A 12,295-nucleotide genomic window follows, 5' to 3' on the forward strand; every position below is an offset into this window, starting at 1 on the left:
TTAATTTCCTCAATTAAGTAATAAATAAGGATTCTTTGAGAATTTCTCAGAGGAGAAACAAATTTGGGTTCCGATGACGCCTGATGACATATCTGACGGTCATTTCGAGCAAAATAAAAAAACTCAGCTTCATCCGTCCAGTAAAATGTCCACACTGACTGGAAAACGGTTTCCAACCTAATTCTTTTTAATATATAAAATTATATTTTGAAGATTAAATTTTTTATACTTCTTTAAAATTTATGATTATATTATGTAACCTTTTTCTTTAAGGAATATATAACAAAACTAAATAAAACATTATTATAAGAGTTTAAATAAATTAAGTAACATTAAAAGTCGTAAAACTTAATAATATATATACCAATCAGATGATTTTGAAAATACGAATTCCTGCGAAAAAATAAACTGCATTTAAATATTCTAATTTTTTTAACTATTAATTGTTTATAGCTATAACATAGAAGAGTCTATTTCTGATAATCTGTATCGATACCCATTCAGACATCATACATCCCAGTATTAAAGGAAAGCATACGAATAATAAACGATCAATGGAACAATAAAAGGGTTACTGAAAAACAGTGAAAAGGAGATGAAAATAAATCACAGTAAAAGCATTAAAATAACTCTTCACATATATACAAATGAATCAAGTATATCTTAAATATTTCCGGGTAAAAGATTTATTACAAAATATAGGTCTTTCTGAAGAATAAACTATTGCAAAACTTACAGTCTATTAATAAAATGATATAATTATTTTAATTTTATATTACCTTCATTATGCTTCATTAAAGTAAAAATTATGCTTCGAATAAAGTAATTAAATAAAAATCCAAACTCTTGACAATGTTCACTTCCTCATTGCTATATAAGCATATAGTAGTTATGGAAAACTACTATATAGCATATATAATAGTTTGGAATTTTATATTGATTACTACATTATATTATAAACTATGAACTGAGAAAAAATCTGGCATATCAATTACGCGCAGTAGTTGCAGTCAATGATTTGAAGTAGTATTGATGGCAGATCATTTGAATTGTGTTATGACTAAGATCATTGGCAATTTTGGTTCATTATTAATCACATTTTTTAGTAAGTTTCTAAACTTATATATATATATCACATCGGTATCACGTTTAAAACGAACGCGATATCAGTTATAATACAGATTATAACTGATATCAATGTTGTGTCGTTCACGAATAGTTTAACACGTTTGTTGATAACTTTTGATTTATCTTTCCTCTAAATAACATTACAGTAATAGAACTCCATACATATAAGTATTTATAAATATACAATTAAAAGAAACAAGCAATAAACTGGTTACACTAATCGATGCTAATTCGGTGATCAGCTATTTTTAAGATCGATTAACGGATTACAGTCTACCTGTAATCCGTAACAACAGATCCAGTTAAGATTTACAGTAATTTTTCTTTCAAAATTAGCTCATCAATTCATGTTAACGATAATATATACACGATATGCTATAAACTTGGACTTTTCATTCGAAAAAGTTTTTCAATGAGGTAATTAATAATGTAACAGCTTATTTTACACATTTTCGTTTGTATCTGGATAATGTTAAAAGAAATTGCCCGTCTATTACAAAAAAATAGAGGAAAAATAAGCTGTCAATTTTTAAGTTTTTATGTTATTTAAAAATTGTTATGTCACTCCGACACTTGTGAAAAACATTTTTAAAATTCTAAATTCTTCTTCTAACTGACATTTCGTCTCTTTTGACTTAAATTAAAAAGTCATTCCATATCACGTTTACTAAGAATAGTGAGGAGTTAAGTCGTTACCCGTTCTTTAAAGTGAATTACAGCTTTAATAAAGACCGTAACAAATAATGTAAAACAAAAAAAATAATAAACGTATTTCTTTCTGCAGTGGAATAAAAACAGATATCATAACCTACTTAATAGTTTGCGAAATTATTTTTTCTAAATGTTTGGTGGCTCTTTGAGATCAGAAATCCGAGTGGATTTGGTTTCACCGACCCTGAAATCAGTAGTACTGGGTTTAGTATAAAGTAAATTATGGTTCTGCTTTATCTGCTGCAGTTAATAAATAATTTATCTTCGACATTTCACCTTACTCCGTTATAACGTAATTACACAGCCGTGAAAGTAGCAATAGAGATCATGGTAACCAGTGAAGCGTTTGGGTCATATTGTATACCGACACAACGGCTCCCGACTTGACGCCAATCGAAGATCGAGCGATTTACTTCCACATTTTTTCAATCTTATCACACGTTTTATCTTAATTTAATAATCATAATGTATCTTAAATGGACTTTAATTCGGTAGTGTCACTGACATTAATGCGTTTATGTAACCTGTCATATATATATATATATTATTTTAACTTTTTTTTGTGATTAACGTACCGTAACGGCATGTATTAGGAACAACTTAAGTTACAATCATATAATTATTATTACAGCATTTGTAATAAGTTATTTATAATTTGTTATAATTACGATAACAATCGCAACATATTTATAGTAATATCAGCGAAGAAAATTGTCGAAAAGTTTTTGTATAATATAAAAGATAACATTCATTATCAGAAAAAATAACTTGTTTCGAACTTGATTTTAAACTAGAATAATCAAGAAGTGATTGATATTACAATAATTAACTTTAAAATAATAAATATAAACATTAAAATATAGCTTTTTTAAAATATTAAATCAGTATAAGACTAATCGAATATGATGAGCGATTTAAATAATATTTTACAAACCATTATTTAATAGTAAAACTGTGATAGGTCTGAGTTAAATAGTATGAAAATAACACGGCTATTTCTACATCCTCTTCCTAAGTAGACATTTTTTTTTGTATTTCAACTTTATTTCTATTAATAAGTAATTATCATAGTATGATAACGAAAGATAGTTCTAAACTGTAGTTTCCTAATTTTTCCCGTTAAATTTAGTCTAATCTAACTGCAATTAATATAGTTTAGCTGTCATTATCTAAGACATGTACTGGAGTGATGCTGAGAATTAATGTTAGTTATTGAGTGCATGAGGTAAACGATTAGAAGCCCAGCCGGATCAGTTAAATGCCCTTATGGCTCCTAGACAATATTCCTAGAACATTATGATGTTGTCAGGTGCTGATTAATAATAAATCTAAGTCTGACGATCTGGTAATGAAACAAGATTTTACACGGACCAGATTCTGTGAAGTGGTTGCTTAATCCCTTCCTGAAGTAGATTTTGAAAGATTCGTGAAATGGAGTATTTCATGAAAGACTATTTTTATGGATTAAAACTTTCACTGAATATTACGATTTAATTTTAATTAGTTAAGGTTTGTATAATAAAGAACTTTTGAAAATTTAAGATACTATTTTATTTCTAAAACATGTGATAAATGATAAATTACAAGAAAAAAGGTTATCAATGAAAAATCAAGTAAGACTTTCCTGAACGAACATTCTTATTACTATTACTGTTCTCTCAATTAATTATTCACAAAGTTATTATCTCCTAACTTCTACTTAACTCAAATTATTACATATGATTAATATTGTATATTAAGATGGTAAAAGCCTTTAAGGGATTATTTTTAGGTTTTAAAGTTCCCTAAGGTCGCGTGACCATTATTTGGTCGCCTGTCAAATCAGTACTCACGTATTACATTTATCATAATTTATAGTTTTATATGACTTGGGTTCTTTTCAGAATCTGTTAAAATTAAAAAGTTAACGCTTTTATAATTTTAAAACATTTTTAAAAATCTGCAGGTGGCGCATATGAGTTTGTTATGGTTTTAATAAATTTCTACTGGGGTCCTACATACGCTAAATTAATATAAATGATTTATCTCGTATTTTAGCGGTTTAATGCCATATTTTTTTTAAATATTAAAAAGGTAATTTTACCGCCATTTAGAAGCCTTACACTTGATTTAAAAAAATCTATATTTATATATTTATGAATTTTAGTAAACCTTACATTAGTGTGTTTGAACCAACTTGATAGCTTACACTGTTATTACGTAATAATTATTACAAAATTTTAATTTTGGAGAGCATTTTAAGGTGCACCCGATGGCTAATCGTGAACATTCGTTTATGTTTGTAATCCTCTAACGATATTTAATCTGAATCCAAAATCAAGTTCCAAGACAAAAAGTGTTCACATATACATATTGAATTTGAATTCAGTAACGAACTGTTAATCGGTTGAATATTGTTATATTCTCAGCACTTAAATTATTATAATGGTAATACAAAGTCACTTTTACGCCTTTCTGGTGCAGCCTTATATAGAATTGTATTACGTTTTAAAATAAAGCATATTTATTATGAAGCTTCCGTTTGTACTCAGTATTTATTAGGCAAAGTCTTTCGATAGAATCTTTCCACCATTAGGCGTGATATGAATTAAAATTAATCGATATTTTTAAGAAAGCAACATTCAACATTGTATACGTTTCATGTTTCGCACTTTTAATTCAAATCGGGACTGATGATGTAAGGATTCTTTAGAAAGGCGTCGACTACTAAATTCTAAAAATAAGGGTAAAATTTATATTAATAGACCCTATTTTGTAGTTTACTAAGGACAAAGAACCGGAATAGCATGAGTACAAAAAAGCTTCTTCAGCTTGAAGTAAGTAAGGCGTTGACAAACTCCAACGAAAATCTAATTTAACGTACAATGTTAACTTTTTTTTAGCTAATGATCTTAACGATCAAAGCACTGAAGAAAAAATAAAATTTAATTTTTAAATTTAAAAATAAAGATGTTTCTGGTTATACAGCGGCTATTTAATTTAAACGTTAGCTAATGAATGAATACCAGCCAACCGAGCTGTAACAAGTACTTGTCTATGCTGCTTATCATATATCATATCACCACATTGAGTGCCGTAAGCAATGAAAACAGATAGAACTTTCTATTTAGGGCTTAAATTTAATAAAGAATTTTAATTGTTTATTTGTGTGGCTTATACAGTCTAATCAAATAAATGTAGAGTTCAAATATATATATTTTCAAATGTATGTACTAAGGATGATGATTATTATTATTGTTTTAACATTGAAGATTCGTGTTGAGATCGAAGAATAGACTAGATTCATCTTAAATTGTATATTCAAATATCTTCATACAAAATATAGAGTGTATTTTAAATCAATATTACGGAACAAAACGCTACGCTGATCGTAAAAATTATATAAAAACCTATATTTTCCTATAGTATTTAATACGAGTATACCTCATTAAGGGTTTGCTTTATATAAAAGTTCATTTTACCTTAATCGAATCTGAAGTGATACAATACTGATATTGATCGTCTACTTAAAATATCTATAAACACTGTACATTAGAAATAAATAATTATGCAAAATATTTTGCAAAATATATTGATATATAAAAAATCTACCTGTGAAGAAATTATAAACCACTTACCGTCTCTGGACATCCCGAGCCGGAGGCATTTCTGCAGTCGACAATATTGACAGCGGTTTCTGTTAACTCTATCCACAACGCAGTTCTTATTCCTCGGGCACTGGTAATTCACTACGGAAGACTGACTGCGCCGGAAAAACCCTTTGCAGCCCTCACAAGTTATCACCCCATAATGAACACCGCTGCTCTTGTCGCCGCACACTTTGCACGGGATTATCTCGATTTGGGCTGCAACAAAAGCATACAAAAAAAATCAGCGAATAAATATAAATATTACAAAAATTAAATGTGAGCCTAATTCAATGACTGCTTTATGATAAAACTCTCGTGTAAGTTATTTAATACAAGTATTTACATTTTTATAAATGTTTTAATACTGCAACAGATAAATGAATTCAGTATGAAAATAAAACGTAAACGATAAAGAAAAATGATTTCTTATTTTCAGAAATCACAATAAAATTCGGAACCATTTGTAAGAATTTAGTATGAAAAAAAATTATTAAAGAAAATAAAAAAATCAAAATCAAATGCTTTATTTTATGAACTGCTCCGGTATATTGAAATCAGGAATGACATAACAAAAATTCCACCAAAACCAAGAAAATAATGAAATAATGTTAAAGTAAATACATAATTCATCAAATACAAAAAATAACTACAAAATAAATCACAATTAAGAAGGCGTTATTGCACAATTATTTAAGGACATATTTGTGCAGAAAATTCATGGTGTTTTTTAATTTTTAATTTATTATTTAAAATTCATCGACAGAATAGTATTTTTTTCTAAAATATCTAAATGTATTTTTAATAAATTAGTAGAAAAATGTTTTAAATATTTCGGTTATTATTAAAAAAAAATGACAATAGAAGCAGAATAAAGCCCCTTATTATAAACCAAAGTATGATGAAAACCAAAAAACAATTCTGTTGTCTGGTTTGAGAGTAGTGGCATTGCTATTTTTTTAACAATAAGTGAATTTTTTTTTAGAAAAGATCGCACATTCATAAATATAAGCAAGGATAAGCTAACATATTTAATTTTCTAAATATCGATCTAAATTATTCATATTAACGGGCGCTAAACAATGACCTTACAGCCAATTTCTGTATCTTGAAAAGTCATTTTAACATTTTGAAGGGGCCCCAAAGAGATATTATACTTTACGTAACCTATAATAAATATTTAATAATGATGACTAGACCCATTTATTTTGTAATTATAACACATGATAAGCTTGAAATTTGTAAAATTGTGCTGCCAACAGATAAGAAATAGAATAAATATCTTCGACAACTGATAGAAAAATACTTTTAACTAAAGACCATGTATGGAGAGAAGTAATTTATATTTCAACTAATTAGATTACAAATAAAATAGCTGTTCCACACGAAGGATAGTTTTATGGATTATTTGTGAATATAACAGAATACTAAAGGAAGAAAAAACTAATATTTATTACGTTACTTGTATACTAAAATAATAATTATATTAATGAACAGTTAAATATGACTCAAAGGATTTTAAAGTAATCAATTTTGAAAAGCGTAACGATCTTGATTTCTCTGGGATTATTTTAATTATGTGAAACATGTAAAAACTGTTGCACTTTGAAATGTGATAACTGACTCGCAACGGGACCATGCATTAATTAAATAAGCATGAAGGGTATAAATGGTTTAAAAAATTCTTACTTCATTTTATGTTTGGGAAGATCTAAAATATTCATACGTAAGATCATAGAAATTTTCACGTAAAAATCAAATAAAAATAATGCTAATTTCCAAGAATTTAGTATTTTAAAATAATAAAATACGAAATTTTAACCCAAATATCTAACTTTTTAAAATATGTTTAAAAGTTAATCGATCTTTATTTATAAAACATGGTAATATATTCATTTGTGTACAACTCCGAGAAAATAAAAAAAAGTTTGTTTTCTATATAAAACAAACAAGTTTGTTAAATAAATAACAACTTTGTAACTTATATACATATTTATGTAAAAAAAAAAAATATATATATATATGTATATATTTATACATATAGAGAAACCTAGAGTTATTTTATTACAAAATATTTCTTATTTTTAAGGATTCCATCACATCGTAATAAGTAATACAATAATGTTGTGGATCAAGAAATATTGTTTGTTTAAAAAATGTACTTTGTACGAAAGTATTTAACAAAAACAATTGCTGCCAATACTAAAAACGTAATTTCCCTTACTTTTCTTATTTTATTAATCGAGAAAATAAATAAAACGTAAAACTTACCTCTTGTATTATTTATTTTCAGAATTATAAGAAAAAATAATTTAAAGGAGACTTTTATAGACTTAATTAATTTGAAAATTAAAATATCTGTTCAATATAATACTTGTGTTAGTGAAAATAAAAAACTAATAAATAAATAATTTTTTTCTTGAAGTTTTGTACAAAAATCTTTCTTTGCTTCTTATCTATTAATTTTATTTTTTGAATTAAATTAATATATAATAACTGTTGAAAAATGGGTTGAATCTGAGGAAATCTAACTTGAAGAAAGGGGATTTAAAAGGATATCTTTATGCTTACGTAACTTGCGAATAGCACCATGAGAAATGGAATATGTTTGTACAAAACTGAAATACACTTAAAAAAACTGTTCAAAAAAATTATTTAATTAATTTAATTTGTGAGATCTGATTCATTCAAACATCTATAATGTTTGAAAAATACATAATTTCACAAATATGCTTAAAATTATCTTACAGTGTTCACAATCTGCGAATTATTTAGCGATTATAAATAGAGAAGAAGATTCATACGACCATTTAAATAAATATTTAATAATGAAAATTGAAAAATAACGGTTGTTCATGTAGGTGTTAAGTTAGCTGTTTATGTATATGAAAGTATAGGAGTGTTTGTGAGTGTTTTTGTCACAATTAAAGAGTTCATCTCGTTATAATACATAACAAAACCGCGTTACTCAAGAGTATAAAACTTATTATTATACTTTTCAAAATATATCATATCTGTTAAATTATTATGAAATAATTTCTTTATCTCATTCTTTTATTAATTATTTTGTAAAATAAGACATTAAACGAGGCCATATTACAGGCTCTGAGAAGGTTGTAACATATAGTAATATCGGTGATAAACATATAATTTCCCAGATGTAGATATATTCCTCAGTAGAAGTTATTTTAGATGCTATTTAGTGAAAAAAAAGTTCTAAAACCCAATTAATGTTGTTAAATAGAAGTATGCTGCATACGACATTTTTTCGCCGTTCAAACATAGCAAGAAGTCTGTTGTTATATATATCTTGTCATCCCCAACAAAAATAAACAAATGAAACGATGAATAAGTAAATACATAGATGGTGGAGTTAAAAAATTAATTTAGTAACGCGGTTTTTAAATGTAAACTATATAATTTAATGGAATAATTTTAGTTATTATTTTAAATATTAATATGTCTAGACTTTCTTTAGTCAAAATGAAAAAAAGGAGCTATTAAGTGCATACGTTAATCAGTAACGTCATTAAAAAAAAGGAAAAAATGTAAAAAGAATGAGGATTTATTTTTAAAAACATAAAATGTGATCAATAGTTAATTCGATAAAAATATTTTTCAAAGAGAAGTAAATATAGCTGGTAAATAGTAAAGAAAGAATGTAATTATGATAATGCGTAAGAAATACTCGAAGCGAAGTTTTTAGTTACTTTCTATATTATACAAAAATCATCAAGGTAAACAAGAAAAGGCATACACACGGGAGCAATAGTCGCATGATAAAAAAAACTAGAATCTCTTCAAAGTGTTGCCGTCGTATGTGTCATTAGTAATTTCTTCATGTATTTGTCTCTTTTAGCGTAAAATTCCAATAAAAGGTAGAACTGAAGGTCTAGATGTATTATCGATAATACTCAACTGTTATTTATTAACTTTAAACAACGACCGATTAAACGGTAATTACTTACTGAATGATTATGGGTTTCATATCCGATTGATTCTCACAAAAACTAGCAAAAAGTTACTCCTTCTGTATATCATCCTTCATTTACTAATTCATACTAAATAAGGTATTTAAGAAATAGTTTAATAAAAGCAAATTATAACAGGTCGGATAATTCATAATTAAATGTTAATTTAATAAATTATAAAGGCATTATAAAGGGAATTAGAACATTCTTGTGTACAATATATATATATATATATATATATATATATCTTTTTCATCATTACAATTCCAATTTATAACCTTTATGTAATTTTTTCTTTCAAGAATATGTGTGAGCTAATTTATTGATTCTTTAGTAGTTTCGACACGTACCTTAACAATTCTTCTTCTGTTTGAAATTTTTCATTGTGGTACGTATAAAATTTAGATGACTGCAATATTTTTGCATAATATCGCTGATATTTCCAAAGTAGAATGTATGTTTTATAGAATGAAAAAAGAAGATAAAATAAATCGTTTACTTTCTTCAGAATTCCATTCGCAGATATTTCATACTAAACGATTTTTAACAAAAAATTAATCAAGTGAATAATTATAATTAAATTGATTTTAAATTTTATAAAATCTAAAGATGTCAATAAATGTTTTGAGAAATCATTATTTAGTACTAAATAATAATAATAACAATTAATATTCAAATTTATTAAACAAACAAAAATATATTCTATCATAAACAGCAATAAACGTTTAAAATCATGAATAGAAATTCTTTAAATTTAAAAAAAAGTCGTAAAATTGGACTATGATTAAATATTTAATCGCTTATTATTCTTTAGTCAACTCAACAACATTGTTTTTAATAATTTGTGAAATATACAAAGTCATATAAATTGTTATAAACATTTTATATATCGTACAACTGGTTTTTAAGTTTTCATAAATTATTTACGTAATCTAGCGAATATTTTTAGTATTGATACAGTAAAGATAAGTTTTATTTGCTATTTAATTAATTCAGGCATAAACGATATGTAGAGATTTTCTTTTAAAATCAAATTTCTCTTATTGAACTGAGAAAACCTGAGAAAATAGGGTTTAAAGAATAAAATACAGGTCTTAATTTCGAAAATTTATTTTCTAATTACTTAAAAGTAGAATTTTTCCCATCAATTACTACTGTACAGTTAAATCCTTACAAATAAATAATATATTTTGGTTAAGAATACATGGTAATGAACTTTATAAAAAATCGATAACAAATATAAAAACAGTCGACAATTTTTTTTTTTAAATTGCCAAGTAATTACACAAAACCTAAAATAATATAAAACTCTTTCTCGAAAACGATAAAATTGAAAATAATTTCTTTTGTAAGTTTTTACATTTATGATTCGACTTAATTAAAGAAAAATAATAAAAGAACATTATAACTGATACGTTGTTGTTAGTGTCATAAAATTAATGTTTGTACGAGACCTGACAAGAGTTTGGAAGTAGCTTCTACTTCCAAAAACGAGTCGCTCCTTCAAGAATTAAAAACATCCCTTGTCTTTTAAAATTAAAGATGTTTTAATTAAACTAACGATTAAAAAAGACAATAAACCGTTATCTTCATCAGTAAGCTGAATATATTGATATACATATATATTTGCATACTAACCCATCAAAATTTAAGTATTATTTGACCCTACAAATGACACCAATATTCTGTTCACCACAGGAGTTGGTTATATAATTCTTTCAGGGAAAACAATTCTGACTATACTCCATCATCTAGTTCAGGTATTTTATATGCTTTACAGTGATAAAAAAAGCAAGTAGTGTTAAGTAACAAATTATTCTACCATTTCCTGTTAAAAACAGAAAACATATATATTATTTCAACTCATTAGAGGGAAATCGATTTTCAAAAACCAGTGAAAAGAAACAAAACTTTGACTATTATTTTAAATACGATTTACTTTTTTATGAACGGATTTTTATACAACATTTTATACACTAACATTCTTATCAATTTCCGCTTTCATATAGCCTCATTTAAGAAAAAAAAGATTCAAACCGATCGTTTGAAACGATACGACGTTAGAAATATAAAACTTCTATATTAAGGGAGTGGGGTATATTATTTTCCTACGCATGTGATGATGGTTGAAAACTGTTCCAAACATGGTAAAACATAACTTAGAGTTAAAATAATAAAATGAATTTCAAGATGATAGTTTGAAACTGTAAAGAATAAAAAATAGTAATAAAATTCTAATATTTAAAAGGGGTATTTATGCTATTATGAAATCTTTTTTCGTATATTTTATATTTTATTTACAATGATTTACTACAACATTTTATTTTGATTACATAAAAAAACACTCAGAAATAAAGTTTGTTTAACAAAAATAACCCCTTCCGAAATATAACAAACACATCTCCTCACTTTCATCCGACTTTTTAATGTCTAGTAAAATCTCTCTTATTTTTTCTTCATGTGAATCGATGTTTACGTTTTTAGTAACTATATACGCATACAAAAACGAAAAGAAAATATATTCTATCTCATTCGGCTTAAATTTTTTTGTGTAAATTTTTAAGATACATTTATTTCTTTCTTTCACCGATGAAATCATCGTGTAGCAATGTAATTTTGGTTAATACTATGTATTAAACACTATTGTATTATATTAAATGCAGTTATGTTATGTATGGAGTTTAGAATTTTTCATACATAAGAAATATAAATTAAGAGAAAGGATGATTAAAAAATTGAAGACTATATGGTCAAATTTTAAGTAACTTATGTTAGCAAAAGGAAATGATTCACACTAAATTTGATGAAACCATTTTATCTGGTTATTACAGCGATGAATTTATAATTTTCGATTAACGA

At 26.0% G+C, this 12,295-nt stretch overlaps 1 protein-coding gene across 1 annotated transcript in view; it reads right to left on the reverse strand.

Moving 5' to 3' along the window:
* Positions 1-12,295, reverse strand: part of Hr3 (nuclear hormone receptor 3 ROR-beta) — a 136,259-nt gene that overhangs the window by 98,526 nt on the left and 25,438 nt on the right. The window contains exon 2 of the mRNA XM_075361678.1: positions 5,457-5,702. Coding sequence (XP_075217793.1) covers positions 5,457-5,702 — 246 coding nt within the window. The remainder of the gene's footprint in view (positions 1-5,456; positions 5,703-12,295) is intronic.

This window comes from Lycorma delicatula, chromosome 4 (assembly GCF_047948215.1).
Source record: "Lycorma delicatula isolate Av1 chromosome 4, ASM4794821v1, whole genome shotgun sequence".
NCBI lineage: Eukaryota > Metazoa > Arthropoda > Insecta > Hemiptera > Fulgoridae > Lycorma > Lycorma delicatula.